Source organism: Cervus elaphus, chromosome 11, assembly GCF_910594005.1.
Source record: "Cervus elaphus chromosome 11, mCerEla1.1, whole genome shotgun sequence".
Lineage (NCBI taxonomy): Eukaryota > Metazoa > Chordata > Mammalia > Artiodactyla > Cervidae > Cervus > Cervus elaphus.
The window spans coordinates 56,077,664-56,101,401 of record NC_057825.1 but is presented as its reverse complement, the minus strand read 5'-3'; the positions used below and the strand labels follow the sequence as shown (position 1 = coordinate 56,101,401).

Genomic DNA, 23,738 nt, shown 5'->3' with positions numbered 1-23,738 from the left:
GGAACTAAAGAGCCCCTTGATGAGGGTGAAGGAGTAGAGTGAAAGAGCTGACTTAAGACTAAATATTAAAAAAACTAAGATCATGGCATCCGGCCCCATTACTATATGGCAAATAGAAGGGGGAAAGGTGGAACTAGTGACAGATTTCCTCTCCTTGGGCTCCAGAATCACTGCAGATGGTGACTGCAGCCATGAAACCAGAAGATGATTGCTTCTTGGCAGGAAAACGATGACAAACCTAGACAGTGTGTTGGAAAGCAGAGACATTACTCTGCCAACAAAGGTCCATATAGTCAAGGCTATGGTCTTCCCAGTGGTCATGTGTGGTTGTGAGAGTTGGACTGTAAAGAAGGCAGAACACCAAAGAATTGATGCCTTCAAACTGTGGTGCTGGAGAAGACCCTTGAAAGTTCCTTGGACAGCAAGGAGATCAAACCAGTCAATGTTAAGGGAGATCTACCCTGAATATTCACTGGGCGGATTGATGCTGAAGCTGAAGCTCCAGTATTTTGGTCATCTGATGTGAACAGATGCTTATTGGAAAAGTCCCTGATGCTGGGAAAGGTTGAGAGCTGAAGGAGAAGAGGGCATCAGAGGATGAGATGGCTGGACGGCATCATCAATGCAATTTACATAAACGAGCAAACTCTGGGAGATGGTGAGGGATAGGGAGACTTGGCGTGCTGCAGTTCATGGGGCTTTGAAGAGCTGGACATGACTGGGAAACTGAACAACTCTAGTATACCTAATAGGTCTTACTTTGTTTTTTAAATTTATTTTTTAAAATACTTTCATGAAAGCATAAACAGATCTACTTACTCTTTTTTAAAGGCCACATAGAATTTCATTCAGAGAAGGCAGTGGCACCCCACTCCAGTACTCTTGCCTGGAAAATCCCATGGATGGAGGAGCCTGGTAGGCTGCGGTCCATGGGGTGGTTAAAAGTCGGACACGATTGAGTGACTTCACTTTCACTTTTCACTTTCATGCATTGGAGAAGGAAATGGCAACCCACTCCAGTGTTCTTGCCTGGAGAATCCCAGGGATGGGGGAGCCTGGTGGGCTGCCGTCTATGGGGTCAGAGTCGGACACGACTGAAGCGACTTAGCAGCAGCAGCAGCAGAATTTTATGGTATAGATGGACTGTTACTTATTTAATCTATTCCCTTTTGACAGCTTTTTTTCTCTTATGACCAGTACAGTTATAGCAGTGAATCAAGTGAAAATCATAAGCTATGTGTTTGTACTGATATATTGTGTCTTAGCTAAAAGAGGTTGTAAATAATATATAGCATCCTGTTTATATCTAAAGCATCTGAGTTTATGCACATGTGAATGTATACTAAAATAGTGTGGAAAATATTCATCACTTAACTAGGGTTATTTCTGCAGTTTGGGATCATGAGGTCAGTTTCACATTTGCTGTGTTTTATGCATGTTTTACCGTGATCAAATATCATCAGAAAAAATAATAAGGATATTTCCATTTTGGAGAAAAAAGTTCTCATCCAAAAAAGGATTCATCTGGACTTACCCTTTGGGGTGTCCTGGGTCAAAGACATCCACTTCTCTGAACACTACTTCACTGACTCCTGTCTTGGCTCAGAGTGTATATAGTTTTTCCACTGAAGGAGCCTGGCTTTCATCTCCACTGGGAGAGATAGATGTCTCAGCTATTATGACCTCAAGCTGGAAGGAAGGAATCTGGATTACCTAATTTAATATGCTTGTGCCATCCGGCCCTGTTCTGTGCCCAGGTAAACAACAGACTGGAGATGGGCTGAGTCTCTAGGAGTAGAGACAGAACTCTGCTGAGCCATTTTTTTTCCTTCCCCAGGCCCCATGAGCTGGCACTAGGAGGCAAACCACATTTTGATCAGAGCTTCAGTGGGGAGGCTCCTGTCTGTCTTGTGGAGATGAGGAGAATAGGCTGGACCTAGTGAGGACTGTATAATCGATTAAGGATCATAGCCACCATATGACCCAGCAGTCTCATTACTGTGCATATGCTCTAAGAAAATCACAATTCAAAAAGACACATGTTACCCCAGTGTTCACTGCAGCACTATTTACAGTAGCCAGGGTATGGAAACAACCTACATGTCCATCAACAGATGAATGGATAAAGAAGTTGTGGTATATATATACAATGGAATATCACTCAGCCATAAAAAATGAATTTGAGTCAATTCTAGTGAGGTGGATAAACCTGGAGCCTTTTATACAGAGTGAAGTTAAGTCAGAAAGAGGAAAACAAATATAGTATATTAAAGCATATATATGGAATCTAGAAAGATGGTACTGATGAACCTAATTGCAGGGAAGGAATGGAGACACAGATGTAGAGAATAGACTTGTGGACACAGTGGGGGAACGAGAGGGTGGGATGAATTCATAGAGTAGCACTGACATACGTACACTATCATGTGTAAAGTCGATAGCTAGTGGGAAGGCGCTAGTACATTAATAACACAGGGAGCCCAGCCTGGTGCTCTGTGATGAACTAGAGGGGTGGAATGGGGGCAGGAAGGGAGGCCCAAGAGGAAGGGGATATAAATATGTAGTTATGACTGATTTGCAGTGTTGTACAGCAGAAACCAACGCAACACTGTAAAGCAATTGTCCTGCAATTAAAAAGAGAGAGAGAGAGCATGGCCAGCACTTCTTGTGGTCCAGTCTTCTGTCTTACTGCCCTCCTTTTGGCTGGCACTGGTGGCCTCCTGCTGTCCTCTCATCCTTTATCATGAACACTAGGGGGAAGAATGTTAGTCTCATGAGCTCTTTCCTGGGGGTCCTGGCATTTCAACCACTTTGCTGTGTGGAAATCCTACCTAATGATGGATGTGCTGCTCCCTAATAGCTAGGATATGTTTAACCCATGGTCCTGGAATTTCAGTCTCATGCCTAATAAATAGACTTCCCAGGTGGCACTAGTGGTAAAGAATCTGCCTGCCAATGCAGGAGACATAAAGAGACCCAGGTTCAATCCTTAGGTCAGGAAGATGCCCTGGAGGAGGGCATGGCAACGCAAGTGTCAACAACTATTTCCGGGGTTGATTTAATTTTGATTTGGGGGAGGTGTATTACTTTTCTATTGCTGCCATAACAGATTACTAAAAATTTAGCATCCTTAAACAGAACAAATTTATAATTTCATAGTTGCTGTGAATTAGAAGTTCAAGTAGAGTCAACTGGTCCTCTGCTGAGAAGCTCATGAGACCAAAACCAGGGTGTGGGTCAGCCCGGGCTCTTATCTGGAGGCTCTGGGGAGATTCCACTTCCAGGTTCATTCAGGTTATTGGCAGAGTCAATTCCTTGGGGCTGTAGGACTGAGGTCCCCACTCCCTTGACATGTGACATCCTGTCATCTTCAAGCCAACAATGGCATGTCATTTCTGTCCTCTTCTGTTACCAGCCAGAGAATGGTCTCTGCCTTTTTGTTTAAGTTATCATGTAATTAGATTAAGCCCACCCCAATAATCCAATATAATCTCCCTATCTTATTGACTTGAACCTTGAAATTTTCCTGTGTTCAGTTTTCTTTTCTTTTCTTTTTCTTTTTTGGCCATGCTGAGTCTTCACTGTGGCATGTGGGCTCAATAGTTGCAGTGCACAGGTTTAGTCTCCCGATCCGGGATTGAACCTGCATCCCTTGCATTGGAAGGCAGATTCTTAACCACTGGACCATCAGGAAAGTCCCGATCTCCCTAACTGAAAGTCAGCAGATTAATTACCTTAATTACATCTGTAGAATCCCTTATGCCATGTGAGGTAACATATTGGTGGATAACATGGGGAGGAAGTTTATAGGATCAAAATGCTGCCTGTCACAGGAAGGCATCTGATAGCTGGTGTATTTGGAGTGTGTGTGCAGTGTGGGCAGAACCCCACTCTCTTCCTGACCCATATAGAGGCGTCATCTGGTCCCTCCTTGGTCCCTCTGAGCTCGCACCATCCAGGCAGTTTGTGGGTGGAAAGTGAGGGTCCCTTGCCTGTCTCCTGGCACCTGGGCTCCGCTTCTGCAGGGAAGGGCTCATAGGATCCTTCCCTACCTGCCTTACTTCCCTGGTGCCTCAGTTGGTAAAGAATCCACCTGCAATGCAGGAGACCCAGGTTTGATCCATAGTTCGGGAAGATCCCCTGGAGAAGGAAATGGCAGCCCACTTCAGTATTTTTGCCTGGGAAATCCCATGGACAGAGGAACCTGGTGGGCTATAGTCCATGTCGTTGCAAGAGTCAGACACGACTTGCCGCTGAACCACTACCACCTGTACCTGTCTCAGCTTGCAGTCTGGACATGCCTCAGCCTGCTCTGTCTTTTCCTGACAATCTCCAGGTATCACAGATCCTGGTCTCCTTCTGGGATAGTCCTCCCTCTCCATCCTTGCTTTCACCCTGGGATTGGACACAGAACAGGCCTATCAGACAGACAGAGCCTCTTTCCCTTCCAGGGAATGGACCCCAATTCAGCAGCTCTAAGTTCTTTTTATAATTAAAAAAGTGGGGAGGTAGTTCTACACCTTCTGGCATCCTAGAAGCATCTTTCACTTTTCACTTCCTGGACTGGAAATCACCCCTCATGTTTATACTTTTCCTCTCACTCTTCATGCATCCATCCCCGCCCTGCTCTCTCCACCTCACCCTTAGAACAGTTCTCTCTTCATAGGTAACTTTTAAAAGCTTTCTATCTTGATGAAAATAGCAGTTGTGTATGGTCACAGAAGTGATAGGATGGTGGTTTGTTTCACAATTTATGTAGATTATTTCATTTAATTTTTTAAAAATTATATAATACTACATGCACATGGCAAAATTAAATTGAAACAATACACTAAAAAGTAAGTCTCTCCTCCCCCAGGCCCTTGGCTCTCTCCCCAGAGGTTAGCATGGTCAAAGTCAGTTGTGTTTTCTTCCAGAAATTTTCTATACACATTAATTGCTTGTATTTTTGACAGTTTCATCACTTGCCCAACCCTCTTTGAAAACTCTTAGAAGTTCCCTGGCAGTCCAGTGGTTAGGGCGCAGAGCTTTCAGTGTTGAGGCTTTGGTTTGATCCCTGGTTGGGGAACTGAGATTCGGCAGGCCACCCGGCATGACTGAGAAAAAAAGAAAACTCTTACCCTCTTGAGTGTGATGCTATTATATTGGGAGCATAGAAATGCACCTGAGTGCTGTACAGATGCCTTGGATATGATGGGTTCATCCGGCCTTTTCTCCTCAAATACATCCTAATTCTCAAGGTCAGGGCAATTCAAGGGCTTATCCTCATAGAATTTTGTTGTTGTCCAGTAACTAAGTTGTGTCTGACTCCCTGCAACTCCATGGACTGCAGCACGCCGGGCTTCCCTGTCCTTCACCCTCTCCCAGAGTTTGCTCAAACTTGTGTCCATTGAGTCTGTGTTGCCATTCAACCATCTCATCCTCTATTGCCCCCTTCTCCTCCTTCCTTCAATCTTTCCCAGCATCAGGGTCTTTTCCAATGAGTTGGCTTTTTGCATCAGGTGACCAAAATGCCAGAGCTTCAGCTTCAGCATCGGTCCTTCCAAGGAATATTCAGGGTTGATTTCCTTTAGGATTGACTTGTTTGATCTCCTTGCTGTCCAAGGGACTCTCAAGAGTCTTCTCCAGCACCACAACTTGAAAGCATCACTTCTTTGGTGCTCAGCCTTCTTTATGGTCCAACCCTCACATCCATACATGACCACTGGAAAAACCATAGCTTTGACTATATGGACCTTTGGCCAGATGCATAGTAAGATTATGAGGTGCATGTTTGTGAGCAATGGATGATGATTCGGAGAGAAGCAAAGCCCTTGAGCCTCACTGAGACATTGTTCCATTACTCACTGCACATTACAGGATTACCTGTTGGTCTTGCTGTCTTGCTAGATGACAAACCACTAAGGGCGAGGATGTTTCTACCCCAGCTTTGGTTTCCATGAACTGCTTAGCCTAGGCCCCTTACCTCACAGCTTTTCAGTTGAATTTTCCCAACTGAATGAATCACTCAATAAGCCAGCAGTTGTCTTTGAATAGAAAGTGGGGCAGGAAAAAAGCTTGAGGAAAAAAATTGAAAGAACATGTAGTGATTGCTAAGAGTAGCACCCGCTCACCACAACTAGAGAAAGCCGATGTACAGCAATGAACCTGGAGAAAGAAATGTAAACCCACTCCAGTATTCTTGCCTGGAGAATCCCCATGGACAGAGGAACCTGGTGGGCTACAGTCCATGAAGTCACAAATAGTCAGCTATGACTGAGTGACTAACACAGCAATGAAGACCCAGTGCAACTAAAAATAAAATTTTTTTAAGTCATATTAATGTGGATGGGGTGCACAGGAAAGATCTGGAAGAACAAGGAGGCTTAGTAGCAGGCTGACCAGAGAATACAGGGGCTCTGGCAGCTCAGAAGAACTGCTCAGGATCTAATGCCCATCCTCCCCCCTCACCCCCCACCCCGCCAATCCTCATCACCTGGGGCAGGCTCTTACACTGTCCTACACTGTGAGCATGAGGCTGGGGGAAACCAGGCTTTTGTACCCGTGCTTGCATAAAAGTGAAGCTTCTATCTATAAATCAGATACCTGCAGAAATTTCACTTCTGAGCATTTTCTTAAAGGTACATTAGCATCAGGACATAAAGAAGCATACTCCAGGAGATTCACGCAGCTCTGTTGTAGTAGCTAAAGGTTGTGACCTTCATAAATATCCATCTGTGGGGGGCTGGGTAGATGCTCATGCCCCCTATACAGCCATTAAGAAGGGTAAGGCCTGGGGAACTCCCTGGTGGTCCAGTGGTTAGGACTCAGTGCTTTCACTGCCCTGGGCCCAGGTTCAATCCTTGGCCAGGGAACTAAGATCCGGCAAGTCACATGGAGCAGCCAAAAAAAAATAAATAAATAAAAGAGAGAGAGAGAGAGAGAAACCACTCTTCATGTACTGGTATGAGAAAATTTCCAGTTCATTTCAGTTCAGTCACTCAGTCATGTCCGACTCTTTGCGACCCCATGAACCGCAGCACGCCAGGCCTCCCTGTCCATCACCAACTCCTGGAGTCCACCCAAACCCATGTCCATTGCCATCCAACCATCTCATCCTCCATCGTCCCCTTCTCCTCCTGCCCCCAATCACTCCCAGAATCAGGGTCTTTTCCAATGAGTCAGCTCTTCGCATGAGGTGGCCAAAGTATTGGAGTTTCAGCTTCAACATCAGTCCTTCCAATGAACACCCAGGACTGATCTCCTTTAGGATGGACTGGTTGGATCTCCTTGCAGTCCAAGGGACTCTCAAGAGTCTTCTTCAACACCACTGTTCAAAAGCATCAATTCTTCAGCACTCAGCTTTCTTTATAGCCCAACTCTCACATCCATACATGACCATTGGAAAAACCATAGCCTTGACTAGATGGACCTTTGTTGACAAAGTAGTGTCTTTGCTTTTTAATATGCTATCAAGGTTGGTTATAACTTTTCTTCCAAGAAGTAAAGGAAGGAAATTTAATTTTAATTTCATGGCTGCAATCACCATCTGCAGTAATTTTGGAGCCCAAAAATATAAAGTCAGTCACTGTTTCCACTGTTACCCCATCTATTTGCCATGAAGTGATGGGACCAGATGCCATGATCTTACTTTTCTGAATGTTGAGCTTTAAGCCAACTTTTTCACTCTCCTCTTTCACTTTCATCAAGAGGCCCTTTAGTTCTTCTTCACTTTCTGCCATAAGGGTGGTGTCATCTGCATATCTGAGGTTATTGATATTTCTCCCAGCGATCTTGATTCCAGCTTGTGCTTCTTCCAGCCCAGCGTTTCTCATGATGTACTCTGCATATAAGTTAAATAAGCAGGGTGACAATATACAACCTTGATGTGCTCCTTTTCCTATTTGGAACCAGTCTGTTGTTCCATGTCCAGTTCTAACTGTTGCTTCCTGACCTGCATATAGCTTTCTCAAGAGGCAGGTCAGGTGGTCTGGTATTCCCATCTCTTGAAGAATTTCCCACAGTTTGTTGTGATCCACACAGTCAAAGGCTTTGGCATAGTCAGTAAAGCAGAAATAGATGTTTTTCTGAAACTCTCTTGCTTTTTCAATGATCCAGTGGATGTTGGCAATTTGATCTCTGGTTCCTCTGCCTTTTCTAAAACCATCTTGAACATCTGGAAGTTCACGGTTCACATATTGCTGAAGCCACCAGAGTGTACTGTTAATTGTATGTGTGGTGGGGAAAGTAAGGTGTGATGTGAAGGGGAGCAGAGAATACCACCAAGTGAGTGTAGGGAGCATTGCAGGTGTCCTACATACCCACATGATTGTACATCTTAGCCCTAGTCCACTTCTGGAAGGATCTGCAGGAAACCGATGATGCTTTTGTGCTTTTGGAAAAGGGTCCAAGATGGGAAAGAGACTCTGTTATGTCCCCTTTTGGACTTCTAAAATCTTTTAAACTATGTGCACACACAACCTATTAAAAACACACACACACACATCTCTTACATAATAAACAAAACAGCCACAGTGTGACAGATTCCCCCTAGGATTATCTGTGTATCTTGGATTGGTGCCTGAGCTTGCCAGGTTCATTTGCCCCTTGAGGCTGACAAATACTTGTTTTCAAGACCAAATTTCCTCCATTGTTAATCACCAGAGTGTTCAAATACGAGGGGATCACATCTCTGTTCCTTCAGCTCCTTCTCTTTTCTGGCTGTGAAGCATTAAATGATCTTGACATGAAAGTGTCCTTTAGTTGCTAGGGGAATGTTCAGGAAGGGCCTGCCAGGAGCAGAAGGCAGTGGACTAAGATGGGGAAAGAAGGGGTGGGTGGAGCTGCTGTCTGGAGTGATGTGAGAGTTAAAGACCTCTGATATGTCTTCTTAGAAATTACTGTTTGTGTTTGCTGTCTTATCACGAGGATGGCCTAGAAGGGCTTTACTTTTCCTATGCCTCAAACCTGCCCAGGTGTCATGTTCCCTCACAGCATCATGTTTGAATGGTACCCAGGATTTGTTTTTAAGTCTGGTAAGGCATGCAGAGGGGCTTCCCTGGTGGCTCAGTTGGTAAGGAATCCTCCTGCAATGCAGGAGGCCCTGGTTTGATTCCTGGGTTGGTCAGTTCCCCTAGAGAATGGATAGTCTACCCACCTCAGTATTCTTGGGCTTCCCTGGTGGCTCAGACGGTAAAGAATCTGCCTGAAGTGCAGGAGACCTGGGTTTGATCCATGGGTTGGGAAGATCTCCTGGAGGAGGGTGTGGCAACCCACTCCAGTATTCTTGCCTGGAGAATCCCCATGGACAGAGGACCCTGGCGTGCTACAGTCCATGGCGTCACAAAGAGTTGGACACGACTGAGTGGCTAAGCACAGCATAGCACAAGACATACAGACACAGAAATGACTGTCATGAAGGAGTAAGTTTGTTAACTTCACAGATCCCAAGGGACTTCCCTGGTGATCCAGTGGCTAAGAGTCCACACTCTCAGGGCGGGGATCCTGGGTTCAATCCCTGGTCAGGCAACTACATCCCACATGCCACAACTAAGAGTCAACATGCTGCAACTGAAGATCCTGTGTGCCACAGTGAAGACCCAATACAGTCAAATATATAATAAATAAATACATATTTTTAAAAAGATACACAGATCCCTAGAGGCACAGTGTGCCATGCAGAGTCACACAGGGCAGATCAGGAAGCAGAGGAAGGAAGGGGGGCAGGAGCCTGTATTGTGGTGTCCATGAGAGAGGCAGCCTTTCCATCAGCAAGGTCCCAAGATGGCAAAGCAGCAGAATACAGAAAATAAAAAGACCTGATTAATACCCATTTGACCTGCCAAGAATGGTTGCACAGGTCGTTAATAGCACAAGATACCTGGCCAGTGGAGCTGAAATTCAGATGAAGCCCTGTTTGCAAGTCATATGCTCACAGGACTGCATCCAGTCGAAGGGCTAGGCTTTTTCTTACATGTGCAGAAGTACCACGTGGGTTAACAGAGACCCTTGATGGTGCTTGTCTAGGATGTTTTTCTATACTAATTGTCTTGATTTGAGCAATCTCTGTTTCCTTGACTGGACTGTCAGTCCCAAGGATGCCAGAACCTTGTCTGTGTTTCCTGGTAGACTGGAAGCTCCAAGAGAACAGGGCTCAGGTCTTCTTTGTTCCCCAGTGTCCTCTTGGTGCCCAGCACCAACTGCCACATATGGGTGCTGGCGAAGTGTTCATGGGATACATCAGTGAGTAGTACCCAGGACTTTAAAGTTCAGAGTTACATTTTATCTATACCTTGAACTCTTCTTTCTTTTGGCACCAAAATGATCAAAACCTTTTTGCCTGCTGTTGGTTTTTAAAATTTAGGTTTTTTTTCTATTGAAGTATAGGTGGCGGTAGTGGTAAAGAACCCACCTGCCAAAGTAGGAGATATATGAGACAAGGGTTTGATCCCTGGGTTGGGAAGATCCCCTGGAGGAGGGCATGGGAACCCAGTCCAGTATTCTTGCCTAGAGAACCCCATGGAAAGAGGAGCCTGCCAGACTAGAGTCCATGGGGTGACAAAGAATCGGACATGACTGAAATGACTTAGCATGCACGCATAGTTGATTTACAATGATGTGTTAGTGTTGGGTGTACTGCTGAATCACTTTGTTGTATACCTGAAACTATGTATATGTTCAGTTCAGTCGCTCAGTTGTGTCTGACTCTTTGCAATCCCATGGACGGTAGCACTCCAGGCTTCCCTGTCCATCATCAACTCCCGGAGCTTACTCCAGCTCATGTCCATCGAGTCGGTGATGCCATCCAATCATCTTATCCTCTGTTGTCCCCTTCTCCTTCTGCCTTCAATCTTTCCCAGCATCAGGGTCTTTTCAAATGAGTCAGTTCTTCACATCAGGTGGCCAAAATATTGGAGTTTCAGTTTCAGCATCAGTCCTTCCAATGAATATTCAGGACTGATTTCCTTTAGGATGGACTGGTTTGGTGTCCTTGCTGTCCAAGGGATTCTCAAGGAGTATATATATACATACATGTATATATATAAGTATATAAATATATATAAGTATATGTATATAAAGCAGTTATATATATTATACTTGTTCAGTTGCTTAGTCGTGTCCAACTCTTTGTGACCCCATGGACTGCGGCATGCCAGGCTTTCCTGTATTTTACTATTTATATTCTATTCCCTGCCCCCTTCCCCCAAGTCTGCTGTTGGTTTGAGCACGGTAAGTAGCATCCTCTTTCCTGCACGAGTTGGGCTCCTGTCCAGCTTGTTTGGGGACTAAGAAGACAGCCAAGGAACAGAGGCTTTATTCTAAGTGGAGATTCTTTGTCAGCTCTGCCCTGCTGTGAATCCTCCAGGTGTTTGTCCCTTCTTGGCCTCCAGGAAAGAGTGAATGACTGGGAACTCAGGCAAGGGTGGCTGCGGCATCTGGGCCTGCAGGAGCTCAGGTTCTAGCCAAAGTGAACAGAGCCTGGCAGAAAGCGCCAGTTGTTGTCAGGCACAGTCATAGAGTGACTGCTGAGAGACCCTGGGCCCCTAGCATGTTTGACAACAAAAGAAAACGTGAACGGGCTTTGCGAACTCCCTGCTGGTACCATAGATAGGACGCTGTGCTTTCACTGCTAGGTGCCTGGGTTCAACTCCTGGTCAGGAAACTAAGATCTTACAAGCCTCATATTGAGGTCACACACACACAGAAAAGGAACTGGTTTTCAAAAGAGGCCCTGGACTTGTACCTTGGATGTGCGTGTGTGCACACACGCTCATGGGAATCCAAGGACCAGGCTGTGTGCAGGCAGGAGAGCTATCTGTGCTCCCAGGTTCTGTCTTTTGTAGACTCAGGGCAGAGTTGCTGAAAACCTAATGGAATGTGTATTTTTCTCATCTCTCTCCAGGTTTCCATTCTATTATGAACTAAAAATAGCATTTGTAGCCTGGCTGCTGTCTCCCTACACAAAAGGCTCCAGCCTCCTCTACAGGAAGTTTGTACATCCCACGCTGTCTTCAAAAGAAAAGGTAATTTGTGTTGTTTCACCTTTCACTCCTTCCAGTGAGTGAAAAAAAATTTTTAAGTGATTCTTTTTTAAAGGCATATGATTTTATTGAAGGAGACTCTTGATTGACTTATTTGCCCCCTACCCGAAAATTGTTCTTTCTAATCTTTCTCTTTTAAGTCTATTTTTATGACCTGGTGCAATTCTCAAAAGCATATTATTCTTCACTATTATTGTAAAACATTTCCATGCATCGAAACAAAAGACAGAAAAAAATTCACTTATAATTCAACTCCCCAAACTGAATTTCTTTCCTTTTATCAGGCTCAGTGCCTGTCCTTTTGCAGATGGAATTTTTATATAGACTACTAAAAAATACTTTAAAAACTTAGTACAGGGCTTCCCTGCTGGCTCAGTAGTAAAGACTCTGCCTGCCAGTGCAGGAGACACAGGTTTGATCCCTGGTCTGGGAGGATCCTATATACTGAGGAGCAGCTAAGCCCATGCACCACAACTACTGAGCTTGTGCTCTCGAGCCCAGGAGCCACAACTACTGAGCTCACGCGCCGCAGTCATCGAAGCCTGCTCGCCTTAGACCTCATGCTCTACAGCACGAGACGCCACTGCGGTGGGAAGCCCACAAGCCACGACTGCAGAGTAGCCCCCGCTGTCTGCAACTAGAGAAAAGCCTGAGCAGCAACCAAGACTCAGCACAGACAAAAACATAAAAATAACAAATTTTAAAGATACAAATAATAAATTTTTAAAAACCTAACATAAACAGGAAAGTTGAAGCCTAGAGAGATGAAAAGACTTGAATTTGTGCCTGGATAGCTACAACAGAGACTGGAATATAATAAATTTTTAGTACATTTGCATTATTGATCAATGATAAAATGTATGCTACAAATGAAATACCTACTCTTTTTATACTTTATAAGTTATCAGTTGATAAGTGTGTTAGTGAGAATAGACATAGTAATTTATTTCATGCTATTTACCTTTTGTGTTTTGCTTCAAAGTTTTGCTTCACATACATCCTTGAAATGAAAATGTAGATTTGTCTAATGTCAGACATGGAAAAAATAAGATAGGGAGAAATTGCAGGAAGGAGTCAACAGTAACTAAGGATTCAAGGAGGAATTACAATGTACACCTCTTGAAAAGAAATTTAAGCTACTTTTAAGATAATGTCACTGTCTATAAAATTACTTTTTGTTTAACATCTCCACTGAACCTAATTTGCCAGATTTGTTTTCAATGGATTGTTCCATGGTTTTGTTGAGATTTCATACAATAAGAGACATGCACATGCTAAGTTGCCAAGTCATGTCCTACTGTAGCCTGCCATGCTCCTCTGTCCATGGGATTTCCCAGGCAAGGATATTGGAGTGGGTTGCCATTTCCTCCTCCAGAGGATCTTTCCAATCCAGGGATCAAACCCACATCTCCTGTGTCTCCTGCATTGGCAGGTGGATTCTTTACCACTGAGACATTAGGGGAAATAATAGATGCAGAGACCATTAAAATAAATGACCTCTGTCTTATTAATTTGTTTGGTAGTTCCTTTTTTCATTCAATCCAATCTATGTAATGTTTCCTTAAAATAAAATATTAAGCATACACATACATACACCAAAAAACCAAATCAAAACCAAAAAGCAATAACTACAAAAAACTGAACAGATGCATTACTTGTCTTCTGAAATCTTAAACATGTTTGCATACCATCTTTTCTACTTGTTCTTCATAAGGACCCACAAACATCACCACACATAGTATACAGTCAACTTCTATTGACTACTTGTCTTAGAATAAATTCTTGAGAGTTGGATTATTGGGTCCAGCATTCTATAGTTCGTTAATGATATTATATGACTTTCCGAACTGGTTGTGTAGTGAGATTCTACCATATGAATTAAGAGTGCTATCAGTTCAGTTCAGTTCATTTGCTCAGTCATGTCCAATTCTTTGAGACCCCGTGGACTGCAGCACACCAGGCCTCCCTGTCCATCACCAACTCCCAGAGTTTACTCAGACTAATGTCCATTGAGTCAGTGATGCCATCCAACCATCTCATCCTCCATCGTCCCTGTCTTCTCTCGCCTTCAATCTTTCCCAGCATCAGAGTCTTTTCAAATGAGTCAGCTCTTCGCATCAGGTGGCCAAAGTATTGGAGTTTCAGCTTCAATGTCAGTCCTTCCAATGAACATTCAGAACTGATTTCCTTTAGGATGGACTGGTTGGATCTCCTTGCAGTCCAAGGGACTCTCAAGAGTCTTCTTCAATACTACAGTTCAAAAGCATCAATTCTTTGGCACTCAGCTTTCTTTATAGTCCAACTCTCACATCCATACATGACTACTGGAAAAACCATAGCCTTGACTAGATGGACTGTTGTTGACAAAATAATGTCTCTGCTTTTTAATATGCTGTCTAGGTTTGTCATAACTTTTGTTCCAAGGAGCAAGCATCTTTTTATTTCATGGCTGCAGTCACCATCTGCAGCAATTTTGGAGCCCCCAAAAATAAAGTCCACTGTTTCTCCATCTATTTGCCATGAATTGATGTGACCAGATGCCATGATCTTAGTTTTCTGAATGTTGAGCTTTAAGCCAACTTTTTCACTATAGGCGGCTTGATATATTCGTTTCTGTTGCTTCTGAAAGTTGGACACTTTGGATTTCCAGGGCAAGGCTTTGAGTACATCAGTTGGAGGTACTCCAGTACAGGTTACTGTAGCCATTTCTGAGATGCCCTTTAGGAACTAGGACACAACACTTACTGTCTCAGAGGGTAAAATTTGAGAAACAGTAATCCCTACCTCCACCTCATTATCAAATCTCTACTCTTCCTACTTCCCTTTCTCTAAACACTGGACTTAACCCTGAAGCCGCTAATGTCATTTCCATTGACACGAATGTGACTGACTCTTAAGAGCTGCCAAGAATCACATCCAGAGTCAGCCAGGGGTCACAATGGAAACTGAGTGTTGTGACTTCCTGAGGAATTTTAAACAAGGACCAGGCAGGGGGTCGAATGCCCACCTGTGTGCCTCAAAGTGAAGGAAGTGCACCAATGTGCTGAACTTCAGATGAGACAGAGGCCAAGTGTCATTGACTGAACTCTGCTCCTATGATTATAGAGTGGCTGTTTTCTTAAAACAATGACAACAGCAACCCAAACACAACAAAAAGAATGAGCCAGTATTGACCCAAATTTTAACTAAACCAATCTTTTACTTGTTCTTGGTCCCTAAGTAGACCTCAGTCCTCTCTCCCACCTCACCTTTACCTTGTAGTTGACTTCTGATTTCTGTTTTTATTTAATTATCTGTAAAATGATCTCCTCTATCAACAAAAATATCCCCTGTCTCTTTCTGCATTCTGATTTCTCCCATCGATATACACACGAGGAGGCATTTGGATATTGTCTGAAATTGCTATGAAATAATAGAATTTCAGAGATCCTGGGGCTTTACCTACTTGAGATAAGGAAGATGACAATGGTTCTTGGTTTTTGAAACCAACCACTGTTCAGGTGCTTTCCTGGAATGAATGCATGTAGTCCTTGCCGTGGGGTTTCCGCGGTGGCTCAGCAGTAAAGAATATGCCTGCCAATGCAGGAGATACAGGTTCGATCCCTGGGTTGGGACAATCTCCTGGAGAAAGAAATGGCAACCCACTCCAGTATTCTTGCCTGGGAAATCCTATGGACAGAGGAGCCTGGTGGGCTACAGTCCTTGGGGTCACAAGAGTCAGAGAGGACTTAGTAACTAAACAACAACAATGAGTTCTCATCATGCTCCACAGGTTAGGTGCCACCACTGTCCTCATTTCTCAGAAGACAGAACCATGTGTAGAGGCTAAGCACTCACCCAGCTCTGACAATTAGTGGCAGTGCCAGCGAGAATCAGTGATGGAGCAAGCTGCCAAGCTCAGCGCTCAGGAGAGGGGAGAAAGAAAAGAGGTTTATTTGGGCCTTCCAACTCAGAGTGTCTGCTTTCCTTTGACAGGAAATTGATGATTGCCTGGTCCAAGCGAAAGACCGAAGTTACGATGCCCTTGTGCACTTTGGGAAGCGAGGCTTGAACGTGGCGGCCACGGCAGCGGTGATGGCTGCTTCCAAGGTACCGTGCCAGGACCTGACCACCATGGCTGTAACTCATCCCAACAGGCTAAGTATAGCTGGGGTACCCTTGAAAATCTGAGGGGATAAAGGGTGAATATTACCCTCAGAAAACTGCATGCTTGTGCACACACACACATGCAAATGATCTATGCAATACCGGGAGGTTCCCAGAGCCCCTGAAGCTCACCTGTGGTTCTCATGTTAAGAATTTCTAAGTTACTTGAAGCATAAACCTTGGACACAGAGAAGAGGGGAGGGGAGGCGACGGGGCACTTCTTTGCAATTTCCCAGCATGCACTGGGAGAGTCACCTAAATAGACAGGTGCAGAGACTTACCTGAGTGAGCAGGTGCACTCCAGGCTCACATGACCCTGAAGATCCAGGGGAAGGAACCCAGGGTCCTAGAATAAGTTGAGTGGTTTAAATGTGGAGGACAATATGTGTAGTAGCAGTAACTAGAGTAGAAGAGTGTTTAAAAAAATTTTTTTTTTACAGTGTTGTGTTGGTTTCTGCCATACAACTTGAATCAGCCATGATTATACATATATTCCCTTCCTCTAGAGCCTGCCTCCCCTCTCCCCACCTCACCCTTATAGGTCATCGTGCACCAGACTGGGCTCCCTACGTTATACAGTGACTTCTCACCAGCTATCCATTTTACACATGATAGTGTGTGTGTGTATATATATATTGATGCTACCTTCTCCATTCATCCTACTCTTTCCCTACCCCTCTGTGTCCACAAGTCCATTCTCTGCATCTTCATCTCCATTTCTTCCTTGTAAATCAGTTCATCAATACCATTTTTCTAGATTTCATATATATTCATTATGACCCAGCAACCCCACTACTGGGCATATACCCTGAAAAAACCACAATTCTAAAAGATACATGTACTCCAGTGTTCATCGTAGTACTGTTTACAATGGCCAGGACATGGATGCAACCTAGATGTCCATCAACAGATGAACGGATAAAGAAGATGTGGTGGATATATACAGGGGAATATTACTCGGCCATAAAAAATGAATTTGAGTCAGTTGTAGTGAGGTGGGTGAACCTAGATCCTGTTATATAGAGTGAAGTAAGTCAGAAAGAGAAAAACAAATGTCATACAGTAGAGGAGGTTTGAAATAAACACAAATCTGTGGGATATTGTGATGTAAGTCATTACTTCCTTCTCTTTTCCACCCAGCCCTGTTCAAAGGCCCTCTGTGTTCCTTCCCAGCTTCTTCTTCCATCACATTCTCTTTGTCGTTGTGTCAGTTTCTTATCATGTGCTCAACCCTGAAAAATGTAATTAGTAGACGTTTACTTGTAGAGCAAATTCAGCAGATGGCCCATGTAAAAATCACTTCCCCCAAACTCGGATGTAGAGTAGGGGTCTACAGTTGGAGGATGGAGAAAAAATAGTTATGCTTATGTCTGGGGAGACCCCGTGGTTGGGAGGTGAGTTGTATTTGCAAAGGGAAGCTATGAGTCCTAGATGGTGATGTGAGAGTTTCGGGGAAGGAGAGGGTAGAGCTTTGAAAGGATTTGGAAAAGGACTTTGAATACTGATCTTAGTGCTCCATGAGCTTCCAGTGGATGGTGGAATGGAGTGTGTGGACAGTGAGTTGGGTCAAGGGACTGAGCTGGGTTTTCTAGGCCCAGGGAGAAGCACTTTAGGAGCATTTCTGGGAGAAAGATATAGCACACGGGGCTGAGTGTGTGAAAAGTACCATCCACATAAAGTCAGGGAGTTCTGAAGACATAGGTTGGCAGGGAGATAAGAGAACCAAAAGGGAATGATTCCTGTTTCAGAGAAGGACCACTGCTTATGTAATACAGAATCGTAGTGAAGTGTCTCGCTGCTTCTACAGCTGGTACCTGGAGGGTCCCTGTCTACCTTACTACAATAGTTGCTGGCAAAGCAGCGAATCCCAGGGAGTATCTTTAGAGGGGAAATCCTGCTGCTTTATCTTCAGATATATCAGAATTTACAAAGAGCAGTGAATTCCAAGATCATTCTATTTGAGATACAATTGTTTTATGCTTTTGTGTTTAAGCTGAAAGAAAAGAGAACTCGGAATTGCTAAATTCTGAATTGATCAGGCCAGCTTGGCCACTTGAGGTTTATAGAAGCCTTCTTCCAGGCCCCCTCCTCCACCCCATCTTCTCTGCTTCTTCACCTAAAGGACTGATTACTGCTCTTTCCTCAGCTCAAACATAGAGCATCAGTGTGGTATGTTTATCAGAGTGGCTCAGTGCAGGCCGCGCGGCCACTCAGCCGTGTGTGTAAATTATATTCTGATGGTAATTCTGTAGGGCCATCCTTTTCCAGGTCCCTGTCCAGCCGGAGTCTCCTGAGTCTTGATACCATCTTGGCTGGTCACCATCAGCCCCTCTGACCACCGGGGAAGCCCGTGAGCCCAAGCCTCCAGCCGGGTACCTTACAGCTAACCTGAAGGATGCTCCAGACAGTCTGAAACTTGCTTCAGAAAATAACTGCTCACTGGTTCTTGTCTTGCTAAAGTAGTGAGGGACGCCTGCTTTCTGCTGAATTTGGTTTCAGACTAGAAATTTTTCTGCCTCTTAGGAGCTTTGCTTTTCCTCTCTAAATGTCTTAACAGAGAAAATACTCTTCTCTCCCTAAAATAATGTCCTCTATTTTTTAAACAGATGTGTACTTAAAAAAAAAATAGGAAAATTCAGTCTGGCTGAGGGGTAGATCAGTGGTTTCCATAGCAACAAGGGACCACTCCAGCCAGCGGTTGAAGAATGATGACTCATCAGTGGGTTCAAATCTGGCTTCAATGTTCAAACCACCTGGGAAGCTTTGTTTCTCGTTTTTAAATAGATTCTCAGATGTGCTGAATCAGAATTTCAGGCCATGGGCCCTTGCATCTCTATTTTTAACAAGTTCCCCAGGTGATTTTCAAACAGCGAGCTCATTACGGGTCACTGCCTGACACCCCATGTAGAGCCATAAACCACAGGTGATTAGGGTTAAAACAATTAACTTCTTTAACATTCCTGGGATGCAGATTTAGCCCCTTAGAAGCATTAACCTTGAGAATGAGAAAGCTGAGTCCAGAACAACCTTGTCAATGACCCCAGGGCAACAGTCAAACCAATTTTGTGGGGGGAAAAAAAAAGACACCATGTCAAGTCCCGGAGGCTAGGGTGACCATATAATATAATATGCAGACAGGACACATCTGAGAGTGAAAGGGTGCTCTAATTATTATGCTAGGACAACAGGCATAAACTAGGTCTGTTCCAAGCAAACTGGAATTTATGGTTGCATTGCTCGTGGCCCCATTTTACATCTCCTGGACCCTGCCTGTCTCCTTTACGAAAACACCTTCAACTGACAAATCAATTCTCACTCTAAATACCTACTGCATTTAGCTCAACAGATGCAGAACACAGGGTGAGGTGCCTGAGAGCCTCTCTGAGTTCAGACAGATTGAAGAGGGCCTGGGCCCAGGTGACCAGGTGAGCAGGGCGCTTCTTCCTCATCTGATATCTTTTCCATCCTTTGATGCTTCTCCAAGAGGAACTGCAGAGCTTAACTGGAGGAATGAAAAGTCTTTTACCTACACTTTTAGTTCATTCTTTTTCCTTGTAACTTTGAGCCCTGAGCCGTTTCTCAAAAAAAAAAAAAAAAAATGTTTGCAGGGTTTTTGCAAATAATCATGAAGTGTGAAGAAGGTTTGTAAACCATTTGTTCAGTTGCTCAGTCATGTCCAACTCTTTGAGACCCCATGGACTGCAGCACACCCGGCTTCCCTGTCCAGTTTCCAGGAGTTTGCTCAAGCTCATTGAGTCAGCGATGCCATCCAGCCATCTCATCCTCTGTTGCCCGGTTCTCCTCCTGCCTTCAATCTTTCCCAGCATCAGGGTCTTTTTCCAGTGAGTCAGCTCTTCATATCAGGTGGCCAAAGTATTGAAGCTTCAGCATTCGTCCTTCCAATGAATATTCAGGGTTGATTTCTTTTAGGATTGACTGGTTGGATCTCCTTGCAGTCCAAGGGACTCTCAAGAGTCTTCTCCAGCACCACAGTTTGAAAGCAGCAATTCTTTGGCCCTCACCCTTTGTCGTGGTCCAACTCTCACATCCGTACATGACTACTGGAAAAACCATAGCTTTGACTATATGGACCTTTGTCAGAAAGGTGGTGTCTTTGCTTTTTAATATGCTGTCTAGGTTTGTCATAGCTTTTCTTCCAAGAAGCAAGCGAATTTTAATTTCATGGCTACAGTCACTGCCAGCAGTGATTTTGGAGCCCAAGAAAATAGGGCCTGTCACTGTACGAATTTAAGTTGCTATTGATGTTTTACCTTAGAACTAGAAAATCTAAAATAAAAATATTGCACATTGGAAATGTCTCTCCAGACCTATTAACCCCAACACATCCCCCAGTTTTCCCTAAGGTTTAGTCCTTGTTCCTGGGAAGTAGCAGTGCATCTTTGCTTTCAATGACAGCTGCTCTGTCTCCTTCCTGGGAACACACTTCTCTAGTACCTTCTTTCTAAGTGTCCCTCGTCTCCTGGTTGGTTCTGAACTTAGATGTTAGCTATTAATATTTCCCAGTCAGTAATTCCACCTGGAGGGAATATTGAGCCCCACATCTTTTTAAGACTAGAATTGGAAAGCTCTCTTTTTAAAAATAATTCTCTAGAAATTCATTGGGTTTCCCTGGTATGCTGAGACAGCAAAGAATCTGCCTGCAACGTGAAAGACCTGGGTTTGATTCCTGGGTCAGGAAGATCCCCTGGAAAAGGGAATGGAGAAATTAATTAGTTAAGCAAAATACATTCTCACATGAGGAGAAACCATCATGAGAAAAAAACATTGAGTAAGAGTTTTAGTGACTCTCTCTGGCTCTGCCCATGTGTCTATCCACACGAACTGTAGTCTTTTCCTCCTAATAAACACTTTTCACTAAAAAAAAAAAAATTTAAGACTGTGAGATATCCAGGCCCCCTCACTCCCCTTGACATTTGAACTATACCCTCCGTCTCTTCCACCTGCCCGGTTCTCTGGCCTGGTAAACCAATCTTGTTTTTTACTTGTCTCATAACTTGGAAAATAATGTCATTTTACTTCCTCTGGAAATCCTATCCTAGAACAGTTCCAGCAGTGCCAATAATGTTATTAGAGTCAGCTGTTCAAGTCAGCTACCCTCAGTAAAGCTGGCACTCTGCGTGAGGGATGCTTCTGTCCCAGATTGCCTGTGGATTCTTTGCTCCCTAGAATCGGATATTTCCTGTTAGTTTGTGAGCTCCTGGTGATGAGTGGCTCTGGTTTCTTTTCCCTTGTTCCTCATTTAGGAAAAAACCAACACTGCCATCTTGTTTGTTGTTTTACACTCATTAAATCGATCTGAAGAATAAACTTTTTGAGACCTCCAATCCTCTGTTCAAAATGGTAGCCACTTGCCACATGTGGCTACTTAGATTATTTGAAATTATTAAGTTTTAATATTCAATTCCTCAGCCTTTACTAACCCCCTTTTAAGTCCTCAGCAGCCAGTGTGGCTAGTAACTGACACAGGTATAGGATGTTCCACCGTCACAGGAAGTTCTCCTGGACAGCACTGCACCAAGACCTCTGTTATGCCTCTTGGGTTCTCCTTTGCCTTATTTCCATCTTCTTACCTACAGTGCTCTGCTTTAACCAAGGCCTCTCCCTCCCTCACCTGCTCAGCCCTTTGGGCTTTTGTATGTGAGGTGTACCAGGAAAAGAAGGGCATGGAGACTCAGCCTACAGCATTGCCCATGGTGGAACTTTTGCTTCTTCACCTTCTCCCCTGGTCCAGCCCTGCTTTTACACTTTGCTGACTTGTCAGGCAAAGCTCAGGCACTTTGCCTGCAATTATGGTCAGCGGCCACCAGGGTATAGCCAAGCCTTGGCTATAGCCCTAGTATCCAAATAGCCAGGCACAGTCACAGAGAGATAAATTACAGTGTCTTCCCATTCATTGGAAAAAAAAAAAAATTCCCCTTCTTTTTTGCTTTAAAAATAAACTCTATGGAACAATTCACCATAATTTTTTTTTTTAAAGTTGTCTGCCTCCGATCCTTATTTTTTATCCATCATTGCTTTCTCTGAAAATCTTGCTTGAATAAAATGCTGCTTTCAAATGACCATGGAACTTTATTTTTGGAGCCAGAAGCTAATTCTGGAAAGTTCATAAGCCTAGTGATTTGAGATTTCTGACCAGACTGGAGTTGTTTGCCTTTGTTTTTTTTCTAGCAAAAACCCAAAAGACAAAAAAAAAAAAAAACCTACCTGTTTATAATCTGTCAGATTAATTACAGTTAATCAGATTTAATTATATTTAACCCATTTAATTAATTATATCAATTAAATATTGATTCTCTTTTTATAACATCTCCCTATATCCACTCATGCTTGGAAGGCATGCTTTCCAAGGAAGAAGAAAAGACTGCTGGCCCCTCCAGGTTCCCGTGTCTCCCTTGCATGGCTTCACACCCTTGTGTCTGCCGAACCCAGGGACTCCAGGAAGCTTCGTGCTTGTCCCTTCACCCCTCAGAGCAACATTTCCCAGCCTCTGTGCTCACTTACGTCAGGTTAGCCCTCTTTCTGTTTCAGCCAAGGACTGTGTGACATAAAATTAATGTTTAGAATTCACTATGGCAACCGTTTAAACACCAAGATTATCTAAACCATATGGACAACCCACTGAAAAAATTTGGAAGTATTCCCTGCCCTCTAGTCTCCCCAACAAATCAGCCTGCACTGGAGCTTGTTGCCAAAACAAGCTGAAACAGAACCAAGTAAACCTTGTTCACTGTGGTTCTGCCATGCTCGCCTTTGTTACCCAATGCCCTTTCTCTCCGGATTTCTGTTTGGAATCCACTCCTGGTGGATTAAAACAAGGAAGAGACCCAGCCTCACAAGTCAGTGGAAGGGCCGGCACTCCACAGTAACAGAAAGAGTTACTGATCTGATGTCACTTGCCCCACCTCTGCTCCAAGTTGGCCTGTGGGGGTGATGGTGCTGGATGCACCAAGGGTGGCAGTGGAAGAAGAGATGCCCATGTGCCTGCCTGGCCTCTGAGGACCACTCTGAGCGTGGTTGAACCTAGGAGGTCTGAGAAACCACTTTTAGGATCACCATGAGTGGCTGTGGGGATGGCACCACAGCCTCCATGGAGGAGGATGGTCGCCTCGTCCTCCTTGACTCATGTCTCTACCATCTCCCTCACCTGCTCAGCCCTTTGAGGCCTTTGTATATAACGTTCACCAGGAAAACAGGGGTATAGAGACTCAACTTACAGCACTGCCCATGATGGAGCTTTTGCTTCTTCATCTTCTCCCCTGGTTCAGGCCTGCTTTCACACTTTGCTGACTTGCCAGCCAAAGCTCAGGCAATTTGCCTGCAATTATGATCAGTGGCCATATGTCTCTCCCTGCCCCCTCCCCTAACTCCCTTGTGTTTGGATTCTCCAGGACCCCAGCTTGCTCCTTTGCCCCTCCAGGGCCAACTCATCCTTTCCTCGCCTTCAGTTGTCACCTGATGCTCCTGGCTCCCAAATCAGCTCCTCTCCCAGGTCTCAAGTCCAGCATTACTGGTTCTCTGAACATCTCCCTCTTTCCTGGGCCATTAGTACCA

General features: G+C 44.2%; 1 protein-coding gene across 11 annotated transcripts in view; it reads left to right on the top strand.

Moving 5' to 3' along the window:
- Nucleotides 1-23,738, top strand: part of REEP1 (receptor accessory protein 1) — a 129,390-nt gene that overhangs the window by 75,355 nt on the left and 30,297 nt on the right. For all 11 annotated transcript variants that reach the window (XM_043917806.1, XM_043917815.1, XM_043917810.1 and 8 more), the window contains exons 4-5: nt 11,882-12,002; nt 15,996-16,109. In XM_043917806.1, the coding sequence (XP_043773741.1) occupies nt 11,882-12,002; nt 15,996-16,109 (235 nt within the window). The remainder of the gene's footprint in view (nt 1-11,881; nt 12,003-15,995; nt 16,110-23,738) is intronic.